This window comes from Lycorma delicatula, chromosome 7 (genome assembly GCF_047948215.1).
Source record: "Lycorma delicatula isolate Av1 chromosome 7, ASM4794821v1, whole genome shotgun sequence".
Classification (NCBI taxonomy): Eukaryota; Metazoa; Arthropoda; class Insecta; order Hemiptera; family Fulgoridae; genus Lycorma; species Lycorma delicatula.
The window spans coordinates 111,220,208-111,239,594 of NC_134461.1; the positions used below are offsets into that span (position 1 = coordinate 111,220,208).

At 28.0% G+C, this 19,387-nt stretch overlaps 1 protein-coding gene across 5 annotated transcripts in view; it reads right to left on the minus strand.

Moving 5' to 3' along the window:
* Adck1 (aarF domain containing kinase 1) overlaps positions 1–19,387 on the minus strand; it is a 77,401-nt gene that overhangs the window by 50,803 nt on the left and 7,211 nt on the right. For 4 of the 5 annotated variants that reach the window (XM_075370495.1, XM_075370494.1, XM_075370496.1 and 1 more), the window contains exons 2-4: positions 10,208–10,376; positions 4,681–4,779; positions 1,670–1,873 (exon numbers count right to left, since the gene is read on the minus strand). In XM_075370495.1, coding sequence (XP_075226610.1) covers positions 1,670–1,873; positions 4,681–4,779; positions 10,208–10,348 — 444 coding nt within the window. In that variant the 5' untranslated portion in view covers positions 10,349–10,376. Of the gene's footprint in view, positions 1–1,669; positions 1,874–4,680; positions 4,780–10,207; positions 10,377–15,681; positions 15,809–19,387 lie in introns of those variants that run through there. The other variant, XM_075370493.1, reaches the window with a different exon arrangement.

A 19,387-nucleotide genomic window follows, 5' to 3' on the forward strand; every position in this document is an offset into this window, starting at 1 on the left:
TTTGTCATGCAAGCATATGAACAACATTGTATCTAACAAAGAATGCATGGATATTAACTATGAGTATAGGATTACAATCTCTTTCAAGGCCAGCATGTGTAGAAACAAGAAGATATTTAGTAAAATGGTCTATTAGAACTGGATATGATCAATTAAGAGATTGAAGCAAATAAGATCTCAGATAATGAGAGCCAGTATTTTTCTGAAGGAAGGGTAAGTCATTCCAAGCATAGTGTTGATAACATTATGAGATCACTTTAAACAGTATCATCCAATGACCTAGACTTACAGAAAATGTTCATAGTTGAATAAACAATATGACTTACCGTTGGACAAACATTATGGAGTGTTAATGGTTTTTTTTTCATTCTCTCTTAAGATATAGGGAGAGTATAATGAAAAAATAGTAATACAACTCAAAAGGTTTTGAATGAAAAGTAATAAGGTTAATTTAGGTGCATCATTAGACAAAAAAAACTTGTTTTAAGAGCTTGAAAAAAATATTACAGGAAATTCACTTTATATCATTAGTAAACAAACATAAAACATATGTAAAGACAGCTTTCATTATACTTCCAGTATCAGCCTGGACATTTTGTTAAGTCATCTAAAAAAAATACTGTATAAACCATTAAAAAATAGTGCATTCTATTATTACTGGGTGTTTTTTTTTTTCTGGTATTTGTGATTCATTTAAGTGAATAACTGATAAATTTCTTTATGTGATAAAAAATGAACATAATTTCAACTGATATTAAAAGTTTACCAAATGCAAATGGTACCTGATCCCTTTTATTTATTTTTATTTTTACTAATGCATATATACATATATGTACACCATATATATTTTCTTATTTGTATGTTATGTCACAATAACAACCTTTAGAATGTTCTAATTTTTGGTTAACATTTTTCAGTAAGGTTTCTTGCTATTAAGAAGGCATAACATATATATATAACGAACTTCAATTTCATGAATATAATTTCCAATTTCAAAATGACAGCCAACAGAGCTAGCTATGAGCCCTTGTTGCCTGAGTAACTGCCAGGCAGTTATTTTGAACATACTAATTCGTAAATACAAATTTTTTTAATATAATAATTATTACATAAAATTATAATCTTAAAAAAAAGTAGAAATATAAAAAAAAACATGGGAGTAGCTCCTCTTTGATACTGCTAAAGTAGTACAATTATTTTTGGCTCTGAAGAAACTTTCCACAATTTATTATGATTAGTAATTCCATTTTATACTTAACTTTAATTTTCACTTTATCAATTTGGTTAGCTTATGCAGCTCAATTCTTTAAATTCATTAGAAAGTGAAGATAGTCTACTGCTCATAGAACTATTAGATTCTAGATCTAATCTAATTTTATTACAGATTTACAAAAATCAATAAATACTACATATTCTTGAGTAATGTGATAGATCATACATTATTTTTTTAAATAACACAAATTCAATGAATTTCAGATCATTTTTAATTGACAGAATAATCAGATATGATAAATTGATTTGTGCTTAGTAAATATACATGATTGTAACACATGACTGAATTACAATCTGAGTAAGACATCTCTAACAGAAAACTTGAATTATAATAAAATAACTTAACTTTCTATGCATTTTAGACATCTGATATCATAATTAGAAATATGATACATACATCTCTTTTGAAATCTTCTCTTAACACTTTATAAACATCCTCAATTGAAGAACAAGGTGCCTGGCTGTGTAGTACTTTCATCACGTCAACATACTCTGTAGGAACTAAATATTCCAAGGCTCCAATATGCTGTCCGACTTTTATATAAACACCTTTATTTGTTCTACATAACTCCAACAACCTTTCTGCTGAGTATTTGTGTACCTGAGGTGATTTAAAATGTTGAAAACAGTACTTTTAAAACCATAATTTTATAACAGCTTTAAATAATAACTTATAAAGACAATAAAGTGAAATCTCAACATCGATAGAAATTGTTTACAAAACATTCACTTTAATAGCAGAAACCACAAGCATTGGAAACAATTGGACTTCATAATAATATATGAACACATAAGCATTACACATTAACAGATATTTCAAAAAGGACACAACAACTCTTTGACAATGTGAATTTATTACAAAAATATAAATGTTATTAAAATAACTTATAAAAAAAATATTCAAATTACCTTTAATAACTTTACAATAGATGTTCAAATGATTTCCTGTGATCACGATACACGTTCATACAAATTTCATAACATTTGCAGCCACTTTTCGTAATGTTTGCTCAGTAATGTTTGTAATCTCACTTTCAATGTTATTCTTCAATTCGTCACATGTATGAGTATTGTTTTTAAAAACTACACTTTTTAAATACCCCAAAAGGAAAGTCTGCTGGTGTAAGATTTAGGAATCTTGAATGTCAACCCTTTTGATGTCAAACGAAGGCTAAAATATTCCTGTGACATATCCAGTGTTTTATTAGCAGTATGACACATCGCATTATCCTGCTGGAACTGACATTCTCATTCGTGTAAATCTTAACATAGCAATAAACTGTCTGATTAAGTTGCAACACACCAAACCATCTACAGATTTGTCAAAGAATAAAATCTACGGATTTTGTCAACAAATCTGGCATCATGTAAATATATCCCTACTACATGATGCTGGGAGATCGTACACCAAACACCAATTTTACGTGAATGTAAAATGGTCGTTCATGAAACACATGAGGATTTTCAGTGCTCCATATTCAGCATTTGTGGCTGCCTGTTAATGTAGTCATCCAAGTGAAACCATGCCTCATCGCTGAAGTAAATACAATCCAAAATTTCAATACCGTTGATATCAGCAAGAGAACGAAACCAATGACAATACTGTAAACGTTTTCTGTGGTCTACTTCTTTCAGTTTTTCAGTGACCCGATGCGATAAGCATGCAATTGTAATTTTTTATTAGTGCTGAAAGCTGTAGATAGTGGAAAGCCCAGCCTGTGATGATCAACTTTCTGAACTATTTTCTGGCTGAGCGAGCTAATGTTCTTTCAGATCCTCCAGAACTTCTACTGTTAACAGTGATTGTCAACCTATGCTTTTTCAATCATGCACACTCCCTGTCTCACAAAATTTATTAATCAAACACGACACTACGACTTATTAGGAATTGAATAATTAGGAAATTTTATCCAAAACTCATCTTTCACTCATTCATAAGATTTATATATGTCTCGCAATAAGTCTCAATTACAAACTCATGTTCATCCTTGGAAAACAACATAGTTAACATAATAGAGATGAATCTACACTGGTATAGCTGTGTTCTGGTATACTAGTGCATAAGGACATTTCAACTGTTACAAGCTGCTAACCTTGACTACAACATTGCCAACTGACATGTAGGGAGAAATAAAATTTACCTATTTGTGACTTCTACATTCTTAATCTTAGGATTGCGTTCCTTTTTGAAATAACCATTAGTTAAACAAGTTTTTCTTTCTTTTCTTACAGGCATTAATTCAGGAGACAGTAAGTTAGTTAGCAATATGAAATTTAATATTACTTCTACATTTTATGTTGTATTCAGGTGCCTATGTAGGCTGGCTGTATGGGATGGTGACTTTAATTGCATTTGTTAATATAAAGGCACCTGCACACAACATAAAATGTAGAATATTAAATTTTTCACTGCCGACTAATTTACTGTATCCTGAAAAAATGCCTCTAAGAAAAGAAAGAGAAACTTCTTAAATTATTTTTTTTAGTTTTTTCATAATTATCCTAGACAGATGTGTACAATTAGTAGACAGGTTTATTGTTTTAAATAATTATTTTATTTAGAACTTTTTGTCATTTCCATAATTTTGCAATTCAATATTTATATTAATCATCTAGATAAGATAATAGTATAAGTTTTTTGTTTTTTTAGAAATGCTATGCTACTTATTTATATTTGAATGTTAATCAATGATAATGTACAAGCGTGTAATGCATGTACATGCTGGCAACAATGCATTCCTGCTTTCTTTTGTTTAATTCTATATCACTAATTTAAATATAATCTTAAATAATATGAATTTAAACTTATGTTTTATCTTGTTAATGTTAACTGACTAAATTATTATAATTTATTTATTTTATTTGACTATTTATTTTTTATATTCATATGTGTAAAATACCAATTATTCCAAATTTGTTAAATAAATCTTAAATTAAATTAACCTACATTCCATTTAGGTAATTCCTTTTACTTTTAATTTAGTCATTTGGAAAAACTCGTATGTCCTAGACCTGTATTATATCTACTGTTAACAAAACAGAATATACCAGAATTATAATTTCTACACAAAAATAATAAAAAAAGCATGCTAAGGATGCACATTTGTAATTTTTAATATTTTAAACTTTCAAGATCAAACAATGAAGAGATCATGTGACATAACTTTAGATATTGACAGATAAAAACTATAATTTATAAAAATGTATTTGTTTATCAAATATAAATGTTATTTGGTAAAATAACATTACAAATAATATTTAAAAAATCCCAGTTTAATCATCCTCATTGAAAATTACAATAAAATTAAACATTTAAAGAACACTATACCTATCACAAAAAAAATCATAAACAAAAGAATAAGGTAAACTAACCATAATAGAAATTTCTATTTAATAATTTAAATGTACCTCAGATCTTAATTGTTGATATTCTGTAGATGAATGATCTAAAAGTTGAGCTTTTTTTGAATATAAATTCTTCTGATAATGTAATGTAATATCAAATACCTGAAACAAGAGATTAGAAAGCGTAGAACATAGCCAAAACAAAACTAATAACACCAAAAACTTCAGAAAAAGCTGTGTTATTTAGAAATTGTAAATGCATTATATTATTACATAAATTCCTACCAACAATGCTGTAATAATTAGTTCCAAACATGTAGAAGAGTAAAAACTGATCAAGGTAATATTGTAATCTGAAAGAAAGTAGTTTTTACTATCGTTTTGTTTTGAGAATTTTTTTACTATTTGCTTCTTAATAGACTTGTATTGAGAACCTCTGTCTTTTTGAAAAGACAGAGATTCTCAATACAATCAGTAAAGTTTTTATGATCCCTTAAGGCTTTTTACTCTTCACTATACGAACCAATTTGATAATTCTTCTCTTGTTTTCCTCTGGTGGTTGCTCTGATGGTTTTAATGTAAGATTTTTCCAGGATAGCTTAAGTACAATTTTTTTTGTTTTTATGGGCTTTTCCAAGTTATATAAAGAATGTTTCTAAAATGGTGGGCTGGCTCTAGTTTTTCAGATTCTACTTATAAAACTAAACAAAAAATATCCTGGGAAAAATGCCAATTTCTCCTTTGTTCTCCCCCTGTCCGCCATTTTGTTATATTTATATAATAATTTATACCTCAATTTTGGATATACGAATCACATTAATATTTGGAAAGCATCTTAAAATTAGAAAAAAATCAGGACTTAAATACCTTTGCAAATTACAAAATGGCGGTCATCGTTATTTTTCAATCCATTATATCTCCATAAATATTAGTTTTATCAAAATTTGTTATTTGTTAAAATATTACGCCTTTTATTTTGAATAAAATGACATTTCATTTTTTTAAATCGGTTAACAGTCAAGTTATGGAAGAAAATTGATGTAATATTGTGTCATAATTATTAGGTCTATTATTGTGAGAAAATTATTACTAATTTGATACTAATTTACAATAATAGAATTAACAATAAATAAAAACAATTAATAATTCATCAAACTGAATGTAATTTTTTTAATTATTTTTTTTTACATTTTTGATTTTCATTTCATAAACACAACAAAAAATAAAGTTGGTATGTAACATGGCGTAGAGAATCTTGATGGAGCACTATTTAGATTTTTAAGTAGCTATTTTTAATGAAATCTGTAACTATTAGACCACTTTTTTAGTCATTTTTATTTTAAAAAAAGAAGATTTTATTGTATTAATTATTAATAATCTTAATTCACATAAATAATTTAAAACAACACAAACTAGATATTAAATTATATGCTATTCTAATTTTTTTGTTTTTTTTACATAATTCAATGTTTCTTAACATCCATATTTACTGTAATTATTATATGGAAAAGATTCATTTACTTTATTACTATTAATATTCATGCTTATAATAGTGCAAAAATTTGCAGTAGATGGCTGACGTTTTGACAAAAACTGGTTGTTAAGCAAAACATTAGAACAAATTCTTTTATCATACATTATATAATTGATACACACACAATGTAAATTTCCCTATGACATTTTTAAAAGTTTCAAAATATATTCAAAGACAATGTTTTAAATAATAATTTAATGTGACAGAAATAAAATTCTGATGAATGTTAACATTGCTGTAAGAAACTGAATTTGATAAAAAGTACATGGTTATATTATTATTCCAACTACACTTTTCCTTCCTTGGACCTTTCCTTATATTATCATTTGCAGAATATATTTATCTCTCACTATGTGAATAAAAAAATACATATATATTAAATTCTATTAATATAAACTATCTATACTCATTACCATTAATATCAGCTGGTTGAGCGCACAGTAAACTGTCCCTGCCGTAGGATCTTAGTTCATACACATATATACTCACTCACACAGAGGTTGTTTAAAATGGTAAGCAATGTTTTGCTCATTGTGTAATTTCTTTACAGTTCATAGCACATGTACACTGCACAGCGAAAGCATGACACTGTTTTTGCGGTAACTTGTACATGATCCCGCAGAGTAGGAGAGTTGGGTCATAGTGGGGGTAACAAGGCAAGTAGGATGCTACCGACAGGTGGTGGATAAAACCGCCAGTATAAATGGTATGAATATTGTACAGAATATTGAGATAAGACTTCTTACCATAACTTTACCATTAAAGTTCTTTTACAGAATCCCACATCCTCAGTCATGATTGAAATATTTAATTAAACTGCATATTAGAAATTAAAACTAATGAAAACTGCATATTAATTTAAAGTATGAGTGTTGCTATCTGTTGGTTTTTATACGACTATCTCCCTCAAACACTGCCTGATGGTTTATCAAATTGGAATTTTTTTGTATTTATATAAGTAATATTTTTCTAATATATTTAATTTTATGTCATCTTTATTAATTTCTAAATTTTTGTTAATATCAGAAATAGAATGTTTATTGTTTATTACGTGGTCTGCCATATTAGATAAACCTAATTTATTATTTTTGTCATTTCTAAATGTTCAAATGTTCCATTTGTTTTTTCCTATACAAATACTATCACAATCATTACAATTCATTTTATAAATGCCATACAGACTGTATTTTATTATTATTATTTTTGTTTTATATCTTTCATTATGTGGTTATTAGTTTGAAAACTGGTTTAAATACTTCTTTATTGTAAGTTTTAGAAATATTTTTAGTATATAAATACTTATATGCTTACATTTTTTGTGTCTATTGTGTATTGATGTAAGGTAGATATTTTGTTATTGTGTTTTGATAATTGTGTTTTTTTTTATAAATATTATTAATTAAACCAATATCATATCCATTTTCAAGCGTTATATGTTTTATGATGTTTATTTCATTATTTAACTTTTCTTTGTTATTTTTTATGTGTGTATTTGATTGCTCTATTAATCATATTTGTATAAAAGTTAATTTTATCAAGCCAAGCGTGATTTGATATTTTATGAATTGTTATATTATTAGATGTATGATTTCTATATGCTGATGTTTCAATTTGGTTGTCCTTGTTAATTTCAATAATGACAACTATATCATTTATCATTCTATTATTATCTATTTCAAATTGATTTTAAATTTTCATTATGAAAAAATGTAATTTGTTTAATATTAGATGTTCATTGTTTATTACCAGGTTATATTAATGAGAATATCAACAAACCACATCCACATTAAAACTTTATTTGATTGAGTGATGCAATGCACTAATTTACTCTCAAAATCCTGTAAATACATTTCTGACATAATTGCTGATAATGGAAATACCATAAGCAAGGTATTTTTTTTTGTATACAGAATTTATTAAATTCAAAATAGTTTAGTTACATATATTTTTAATAATAGTGATGATACCTTTAATAAATTTTGGATCATCTTGGTAACTTTTTAATTTATTTTGTATTTTTATAGTATGATCTATAGATATGCATGGATATGTATATCTATAGATATACATGTTAGTTATGTCATAAATAACTATTTTAGAGTCTTTATTTACATTTAATATTTTTAATAATTCATTACAATTTTTTATAATAAATGTATTACATAAATTCATTTTTTCCAAAGAATTTTATCTATTATTTTAGATATAATATAAGAGGGCAGCAGATTTAAAATTGATTACAGGTAGCATTGAGATGGTTCAAAGGGAAATAATCTAGAATGGTATTTTAAATTATTATTATAATTAAAAACTGATATGAATTCCGTTATTAAATTTGCTACTTTTAGAAATTTTTTAGTTGGGACATTAATTTCCTCAAATTTATTATCAACAATGTATTGTTTCTTTAAGTTATTAAATTTTTCAACTGTCATAATAACTGGTTATTTGATTTATATGATTTTATTATTGAAAGATTGTTTGTATCTACTTTTTCTCTTAATTGGTAAATCATTTGTTTGATTTGTTAATTTTGTATTTTTATTTTTTTTAATATTGTAGCCAATAATATTATATAATTGTTACTTATCTGAAGGATTCATTGAGTTGAAATTTATTTCAGAATTTACAATGATGTTCTTAATAATGTAAATTTTATTATTCAGTTGAATTTAAATGAATTAGTGATGATTAAATTTTCATTATCATTAGAATTGATATTTATTAAGGTTAAAAATGTATTATTTATCATCCAAATTTTCTTGAAGAATGTATAAAATTAGGTTTAAATTTATTTGAATTATTATTATTAAAAATGGTTTCTGACTAACAAATTCTTGCAAGTCTTCTTCGCTTTCTGCAATTACATCTATATCATCTGCAAATCTTAACATGTCAACACTATAAAAAAATATATATATAAATGAATTTATCTATTAAAAAAACTAGGTCCAATCATTGAATTTGGTCTATTTGGAAAAGAAAGCACAGCATGCAAAGTCACACAAATCAAATTGAGAACCTTCTACTTCTCTTGGAAACAAAGTCAATCACTACTACTACATTAGTTTGATTAATAAAACACAAACAAATTAATACATTTTTTTAATGAGGTTACAAAAACTATAATGTTAATCAATAAAAAAAAACAAATTATGAAATACTGAAATTATGAAACACACACCAGTATTATAAATAAAATAAAAGCAATCAAAAGATAATAAAGAATCTCTAACAAATAATTAGAATTTGATGTGTATATACTTTTTGATCATACATTCTACATCACTTTTCTTGAGTAAGTTAATCTAAATCATACAGTACAATAATTTTTCAAGAAACATATTACATACCAAGTTAAATAATCTAACATTTGATGACTAATATCACTTTATATAAGTCATTTTATATTGTATATTTATATAAATAGATAGATGTATATATATCTAGTTATATAATGAGCTAGCTAATATGCTAGCTCACTGCTAGCACATGCATACAAAACAAATAAACACACAACAAATGTTTCAAGAAAAAGTAATCTGGTTGGTAGAAAATTTATAAATGAATATAAGAACTGAAAACTTGACATAAGTACTGAGAAATTGTTATATCATCATATAATTATTTCCCCTGAGGTACCCACTCTCCTTTCCATTCTCTTTCATTTCAAAGATATAAGAACCAACTAATTTCCTTTAGTCATTAATTTTTTTAAATATTTCTTCTTTGCACCTTCTCTACTGATCCTTACAGCACTATTTTAATTAGCCTTTTTCTCATTATATATCCTGGCCAATTATTTATTAATAAGCCTAAAAGAAATTATTAATGATTTAATAAGTTTTGAGGCCTAAGTCTAAAATGTTAAGATAAAAAAAAATTATAATGATCAATAAAATATATACAATTTTACAAACAAATTACTATTTAAAGTTATGCAGAATACTACTAAACCACACCACAGGTTATCGACTAAAGAAAAATCTTGAAACTATAAGCACATCTTACAAAAATTGCAATAGTACTATTAAAAAAATAAATAAAAATGCTCACAGTTAAAGCAGCACGTCCAAATCGAAAGATACCAATAGAATCTAAGTTATAATCATTTGATTTTAAAGATATAGCAGCAGTACCAAATGCAGTAGTTACAAACCCAATTTTGAAAATACGTTTTACTGGCCACATTATCATCACAACACTGAACTTTCAATGCTTGCTTCTGCATAAAAAAAATAAAAATAAAACAAGTATACAAATGAATATTTAACATATACATAGTAGATAGTGCATTATATTACAGCTGAATTACATAAAGACAAATACACAATTATATGAAATATAAGACTTTAGAAGTAATATATTTATTAATTTAATATATTAAATATAAAACTAAGAATATAAAAGTTTAAAACAAATAATGTACAAAACCATGGATAATCTTCATATGAATAGACAAATATAAACATATTTTCATATGCACAGACAGTAACATATTATGCAAAGGTAATTTTCAAAGCACATATATTTTAAAAAAAAAACCATTATGGTTTTCTAAAAAAGGCGACAAAAAAACAGAATACTTATAACCCATTCATCAGACAAATAATTCAACTAATAAAAAAAGTAACTTAGTAAGTAATCAAAAAAAATGTCTCATCTTCAACATCAAAAGACAAAGGTAAAAACTAAAAAAAAGAACACAATTAAAATAAAGAAGTAATAATAAATATAGATGAAAAAAAATTAAATGGGAATGTAAAACGCTCCCTCTTTATAAGAAAATAAATGATTGTACAAATAAATGGCAGTCAAACAGCTATTATGAATTTACATAATTCAACCATGTCGTTTGAACTAATTTGAACTTACATTGTAATCCTGCATATTATCAATGAAAATGTGGCAAACAATTGCAAAGGAGTTAACTGACAGACATATCAGTGTATCACCAAACATCATGAAAACTCCAAGTGTGGTTTGCCTGTAGTACAACTCTGACAGGATGATTGATTCATGGCAACTTATCAATGTAGTGTCTTTGTCAAAGCACATTTTTAACAACAGCAATTACAAACTACTTTTTTTTTCTTTTTAATACTTACCAATTTTATGATATTAACTCTATTCTAAATAAGAGAAAAACAATTGTACGTAGTTAAAATTGGAAAATACCAGTTTTATATTAATATTTTATGAGACCGAACATCATCCAATAGGCATTTCAAACACGACTTTAGTTCTTTTTGCAATTCTCCACATAGGAAATAGAGTTACTGGATAGTTCTGTAGACAGAATTGTCCCTTCACTAAACTTTAATAGAAATGGGCCTTTGTGCTGATTACTAGAAGATGCCAGTTTGGTGTCCAGGTAATGTCATGGTAGCAGCTGATATATTTACAATTATACCTATATTAAGAAAAAGTTGTTAAGGACAAAAAATACACAAGGAAATAAAAAGTTAGCAACAGCTTCTGGTAAAGGCAAATTACAATTTTGCTCAGGGCTTGGATAATATTTTCCAAGCATTTAAATACACTGTTTACTAACAATTTCTTGTACTTACAAAGAAGAAATACATTATCAGTTTACATTTCTTTCCTCTAGACTTTCTTCACTTTTTTAATATTAAGTTTTTTTTTTATACGAGGTGCTACCCAAAAGTTCGGGGAATTTGAATTTCGCGCGCAAACCTTTGCTGGTACGACCTGCTGCCGTTAGATGTGGCTAACAGTACTCTTTGTGAATAAGTGTTCCAATAGCTGTGACAGTGAGAGGCTGCATTGTTGACTATCGTGCGGTTGTGTAACGTTGTGTTTTACTGCTTCGGCAAAGTTCTAAATGACAGATTTTAAAGAGCAAAGAACCTGCATCAAATTTTGCTTCATGCTTAAAAAAACTGGTGCAGAAACCCATCACATGCTTATGGAAGCATTTGGTGACAATGCTATGAGTAAAAGTAAAACGTTTTTGTGATACAAACGATTCAAAGATGGACGAACGACAGTCGATGACGATGAGCGTTCAGGAAGACCATCAACAAGCGCAACACCAGAAAACATCGCGAAAGTGCGAGAGGCTATTGTTACAGATCGTAGACAAACAATCCATGATGTTTGTGCAATCGTACAAATGTCATATGGATCCGTGCAACGCATCTTGTCGGACAATTTGAACATGAGACGCATCGCTGCAAAATTCATACCCAGATTGTTGAACAGCGACCAGAAACAAAATCGCGTAGCTGTCTGTAGTGAATTAAAAAATTCAGCAAGAGATGACCCTAACTTCATTTTCAACATCATAACCGGTGATGAGACATGGATGTACGGGTATGACCCTGAAACTAAGCAGCAGTCGTCGCAGTGGAAGTCGCCGAGTTTACCGCGGCCAAAAAAAGCACGTCAAGTTCGCAGCAACGTAAAGTCCATGATGATTGTTTTTTCGACATCAAAGGCATTATCCATAAGGAATTTGTTCCTCTTGGTCAAACTGTTAATGGGATGTTCTATTGTGAGGTTTCGAAGCGGTTACGTGAAAGCATTAGGCGCAAACGTTCAGATCTGTGGGGTAACAACAGCTGGGTTCTGCACCATGACAACGCGCCCGCGCACATTTCGCTAGCCGTTCGTTATTTCTTGGCTTCCAAAAAGACGGTAGTGATTCCCCACCCACCCTATTCGCCTTATCTTGCCCCGTGCGTCTTTTTTATCTTTCCAAAAATAAAATTTCAATTGAAAGGCCGTCGTTTTAACACAACTGAGAAGATTCAGGAAGAAACGCAGAACGTGCTTTGAACACTTAACACCTGCTGACTTCCAGGAATGCAGGGAATCGTGGGAAAAACGCTTCATTGGTTTCAGAGTTATAGCCAAATTAAATTTTTTAATTAATGAAATATTTGGATCTTATAAGGGGAAGGCACATTATTTTCAATCAGAATTCATCTACTTTTTTTTATTTGTTAATAATTATTGATTTCAAAAAAAAATTTTATAATGATAATTCAATAAATAAAGAAAAAAAAATGAAAAAATATCACAAGTTATTAATGAAATAAAATTTTATGTGTTTTTCATTACAAAAAAAAGATGTATATGCAATTTAATAGGCGTACAAAGAAGTCATAAGGGGCCCACATCAAATTTTTTATGTTTATCCAGGTACAAGTTGCTCACATTTGGTATTTGTTCCTCACATTTTTTCTTACAGTCCATTTTTTTTTCAAACAAGAACTGTTTTTTATAGACCTATCCAATTTTTAAACTAAAACGTATATAAAAAAAAAAAAGACTAAACTTTTATTAATGATTTTTTTTAATTAAATTTATAGACTTTTTAAATCTGTACCTAATACAGGTTAATACAGAAACAAAATAAATTTTATATGGTTTTAAAGTACATAAAAAGTACTTACTGCTGCAAAAATTTCAGATTTTTACCACCCATCCCACATCTGGTTTTTGGGCCCAAAATGAGAAATGTTCAAAATTGTACGATTTGGCGGCCTTTTTTTTAATGAAGGACACTCAGTAACAGTACATTTTTTATAAGTACTACTAGTACCTAAGAGTTATAAGGTAAGAAACAAGCCTGTTACCCTAAGCCAACAACAATTTGTAAATGTTACTTCAGTAAACATTATAAGATTTGGTTATGTAACATTATGAATTTTGAATACACTAAGATGAAGTTCCATTTTTACTCTTTCCCAAAAACCCTTTTTGATCCTCTGTGCAATGTAAAATAAGAATGCTACAGTTCATCAAATAAGTTACAAAAATGGCTGTTTTTTTACCTGTTGGCGAATTAAAAACAGTCTAGTGCTCAAAAAAATTTTTTTTTTTAAATATAAAAAAATCGTTTTTGGGCACTACAATGTGGATTGTTATCATATACCAAATATCATCAAAATCAAAAATAGAGATGCACTGATCATGTGTTGAATTAAAATGGAATACCCTTTAGAAAAACCTTTATTTCTAATAAAAATAAATAAAATTGCAATAATGAAGGGCAGAGCGCTCAAAGTTTAAAACTAAAACTGACACAATAGATATATTTTGTAATGAAAAGCTTTATGAATAAACACAATTCATGCTCATTTTATTTATAGAAATGTAAAAAAATTTAATAATAATAAAACCTATCATTAAAGTTTACCTAAAATGTTCAGTTACTACAAAAATTAATAAACTAATGAATAAAGTAAAATTACACATTATTTATTAACAAAATACCTGTAAATCTATAAATAAAATTTATATTGGCACTCAAAATTCATTATCTATGTACAACAAATATTGAAAGAAAGAGCCAGTCCTAATAAGTGTGCACACAACTCCCATTACTTCACAACTAACTACCTCAGACACATATCTACTAAGGCAAACTTATTTACTTAACCTTCCTATACAATAGCTTTTTGTTTAAAAGCTAATAAAAAAACTTTCAATCATACAGTTTACACTTTTAATGACACACAGCCTAATACTGGTAACTGCTTTCACACAGCAAACATCACTCTTGTCATTTTTTAAAAGACTTTCACCACAACATAATCTGTGTGTTTCAAATTTAAACAGTTTCAAAGACCACTTACATTTTCTTTTGTTATTTAAATGCAGTCAAAAGGATTAGAGAATCTTTTAATAAATAAAAATAATGCACAACCATTCATTACTTCTTCATAAAGAAAATACAAACAAAGTATATATTCTGCATCTGACAAATACGGTTCATGATCTTATTTAAAGATATAAAGTACTATCATTTAGTAAAATAAAAAATACAAAAAACCTGGGTTTTTTTTTTTTTAAATTAAACATTAATGCATGAAATTTAAAATGAATGGTAAAATTGAATACAAGAAATACATTAAATCATTTTATTTTTTAACTATTAAAACATATTATAATAATACTCATTTTAAATATTGTAATGAACAGTTTAGAATAAAATAAGATATTTATGTTCTATTCTACCTCCTAACCATTTTATAACTAAAGAGAAATGAAAGAAAATGTAACATGACACAAGGATTATAAAAAATTAATTATTCACCATTTTCAAACTCTCTCTTTTGTTGTGTGTGTGTGTGTGCATGCGCGCGCGCACGCACACACACACACACATACACACACACACACACACCATATAGCACACAGGATATTCAAAAGGAAATTGACTCAAAAGAAAATATAATCATTGAAAAATTTAACAATTAAAAAATTTATAATTTTTTTTTTTAACAAGACCTGACAGTAAGTAAATTCTTTCATAATTTTCAAATTAACGGTGCTTCAATATTATCAAAAAGAAAAATTATTTTTTAAATATAAAAATACACTTCGTTAATGAAAATCTTAAAAATACGATCTTCCTACCATAACTATGCAAGATTTGTTTTGCATGGTTATTTTTAACGTTAAATATAAAACTAAACAAATTTTTTTGATAAAATAGGCTACAGTAAATTAAATTAAATATTTTAAGAGAAAATAAATAAAAACCTTTTTCAACATACCTATTACAACATATCTTTAAATTATAGCATATATTTTTAAGTATAGATATAATTTAATAAAAATACAAAGTTTAATTAATATCACTCAAGCTGTTTTCAATTACTTTTTAAAATGGCACAGTTCAGGCCCAATTTGAGATGAAGCAATCTGTTAATATCACATAAAGCAGGGTCACCCTGAAATTAATGACCGCTCGGTAATTTCTCAAGGTCGACTTTGTTGACATAATTTTCTGCAGCTTTTAATTTGTGCAGCTAATGGTAAACTATTAAACGCAACCAATTATAACAGCTTTTGGACTTTCAAAGGAACAGAAAATTCATATCAACTGACATTTGTATATGATAACTGAATAAATTAAAGAAATGTAAGAAAATGATGTAAATGTTTTGAAAAGACAGGCTGACAAAGCATATACAAAGCACTACACGATAACGTACGTACAGCATTCTACGGCTGTAAGCGTTAACACGTCGCTGCTAGGATAATTTTGGATGAAATATTAACAGACACAACCATAATACTAATTTAACTCCAGAAAAGTTCCATCTATTAAATACAGAGTGACTTACGGGAAAAGGTAAATAATTTTGGAACCGATTCTAGCGCTTGAAATAAGGAAAACATCACCTACAAACATATGCCCGAAAACGCTTAGTTACAGCTAGCGGACAATTTCTCGCCGTATTCAGTTCCCCCGATTAAATGAAATTTTTAAGGCGTTATATATCGGGTAAACTGAAGGTTTCTTAAGATTTCTAACCTAAAAAAACAAATAAAACAGGTCCCAGAACTGTACCTCCCGTAGGTTTCATAATATCCGAGTAAAATAGAAAAATTAGTCACGAAAAATATGTTTTAGGTTTTAAACACAATAAATATGTTAAATGACTAAACAAATGGGTAAACCTTGTTATCAAAACCTGTAAAGGATTTTAATACCGAAAAAAATTGATTAAGTCTACACAAAACAAAAAATCAACTTTTATTATTGAAGACAAAACAGAAATTTACAAAGTATAGAAAAGTAGTGTAGAAATGCCGGTTCCACGTTAATGTAGGCCTTTGACCCAAGATAAACAACTTTAACCTTCCGGGTCACCTTAAGCCCTAGGTAAAAAAAAATACATCACAAAAGAAATCTTTTTAATAGAAAATAAAAAACCTGCCACGTGTTGGAAATATGACGTACCGCATAATCAAACATTTTAAGGGCATGTGCACAGTACACATGCTTACTAATATTGCAGTAATTTTGTTTATTACTTTCAAAGTTATGTAGTGATAATATATTGCGTCAATGACAAACTCTATCAGTTTTATACAAATACCAGCTAATTTTTCATCATGATCATACCTCATCCTGCATGTATAGTACTGCTGTTACACGTCTTAATTATTTACGCTACCTAAAAAAGTCATTTTACCTGAATAATAACGAACATGACGTAGATGATAATAATGAAGATAACGTAAATAATAATGCGTCATTATTATTTGCTAAACATGCAGTACTAGACACGCAGAACGAAAAGTGAACACTATGAAAAATTGGCGAGTATTTATATAAAACCAAGGCTTTGTCATTAACGCAAATACATTATCCCTAGATAACTTTGAAAGTAGTAAACAAGGTTATTTCAATGTTAGCAATAGCAAGCATGTACATTGTGAACACATACCTAAAACCTTCCGATCACGCAGTGTGATGTATTTCAAGCACGTGGCAGTCTTTTTTAATTTATTTTGTGGCCTCTTCTTATACCTGGGTCAAGATTCAAAGGTCAAAGGTGACCTGGAAGGTTAAATTATTTTACCTGGGGGTGAAGGTAACGGAATTTCTACACTAAAAATCGGTGACGGTAATACGTTGTTTTAGAGGCTTGAAGCATAACTTTGTTAAATGAATAATAAATGCGTAAATTTTATTACCAAAACTTGTAGAGAATTTAATTTTGAGAAAATTTATGTAGTAGTCTATAAAAAAAAAGAATCAATTCTATTATTAAAATAAAACAAAACAAAATATAACAAAAATTAATAATAACAGCTGTTTTTGACACAATAAATTTAGACAAAAAAATGAAAACAGTTTTTACTTAAAAAAAAAAAAAAAATATTCACTGTGGTTTATACTGCATTAATTTATACTGCATATGGAACAATAAATGTTCCAAAAATTCTACCACTGACATCGAGACACTTTTTAACTCGTTTCCTTATACTTTTTGTTGCCAACCTAATGGTATCTTCGCATTCCTTGATGAAAACTGCAGCAGTAAAAATGCAAGCGATCAGTACATCACGTGTGTCTACTTTTTGCTTGAATACCTCACATTTCATTCATAAATAATAATCTAAGGGAAAAGGTACGGTGGAACTAGTTGGTCGATTTACCGGCCCTCTACGTCCAATCTACTTACTAGTAAAGTTTTTCATCTAAGAATTGTTTTATCTCATCCATGAAATGTGTTGGTGCTCCGTTAAGTTGATAGTACATTTCAATTCGTTTCGCCACTGAAAAATGTTCAAGCACTGTAGGAAACTCACTATTTAAAAATTCCAGATAATTTCTCCTTGTAACATGTTGTTCTGATATGAAAGAACTTATTAATTGGTTGTCGAACATGCCCCACAAAACTTCCACCGAAAACCGTTGCTGAATCAAGTTTTTGGAACTTCATTCAACTACAGCAAGTGGGTTTTCTTCAGACCACATATATGAATTCCGTGTGTTATTTATGCCATTACAGGTAAAAGTAGCTTTACCCGAAAATAGTACGAATGGAATCAAGTGAAAATTATTGTTAACCCATTGACAAAAATGCAGTCGTCTGGCATAGTCACCGACCTGGAGATGTTGAACTTTCTGAACATAATAAGAACGCGGTCCGTAAGAATGTAATCACCATTCTGTACTTTTTGGAAGGTTCAGTAGCGTAGAAAAACTTTGCGTGCTAGTTATAGGACTAAGTTGTACCAACTGAAGGATGTTTTCCTTTTCATCAATGGTTCTAAGACAAAGCGAAGGTAAGACAGTTAAACTTCGTGGATAGCTACTACAAATGCTTCAGCATCTAGCTTTTATAGCTGGACGTAACTATTATACAAAATCGTAACAAAAAATAAATTTAGAAAAAATTAAAACTATTTACGTCGTAGCCAATAAATATATTAGCAAAAACATAGTAAACCAAAAATAAAAAAAACTGCTGTTTGGAAAACAAACTTTTATGCGCAGACAAGTCTGACTTGTTTACCTAATACAATATCTTCTCGTGAATAGACATTTTTATAGTGATACTTTCATTACTGTTCAGGGTTTTTTTTTTAATTTACTAATTTATTAAGCAATATTTGCTACTGTTTTTTAGAAACACCATGAAATATTTACATTACATAAGGCTTGATTGTTTTGATGAAAATTTCCACTTACTTTCCAGTCAATACTAAACAGAATCAATATTTTACCAGCACTTAACGGTCAGTTATCAAATTTTTTATCACTTTATTCCCAGATTATGATAGTTTCATTAGTCAAAACATTTCTGTTAATGTTATAGAATGAATATTTCAATTATAAAAAATGTTTTCGAGAATTTATCAATTAAAGTTGTATATTTTTTACTTTTATTAAGACATTGTTAGTAATATTCCTTTTACAGTGTTTTATCATTTATTTATCAATTAATATTTATAATTTTT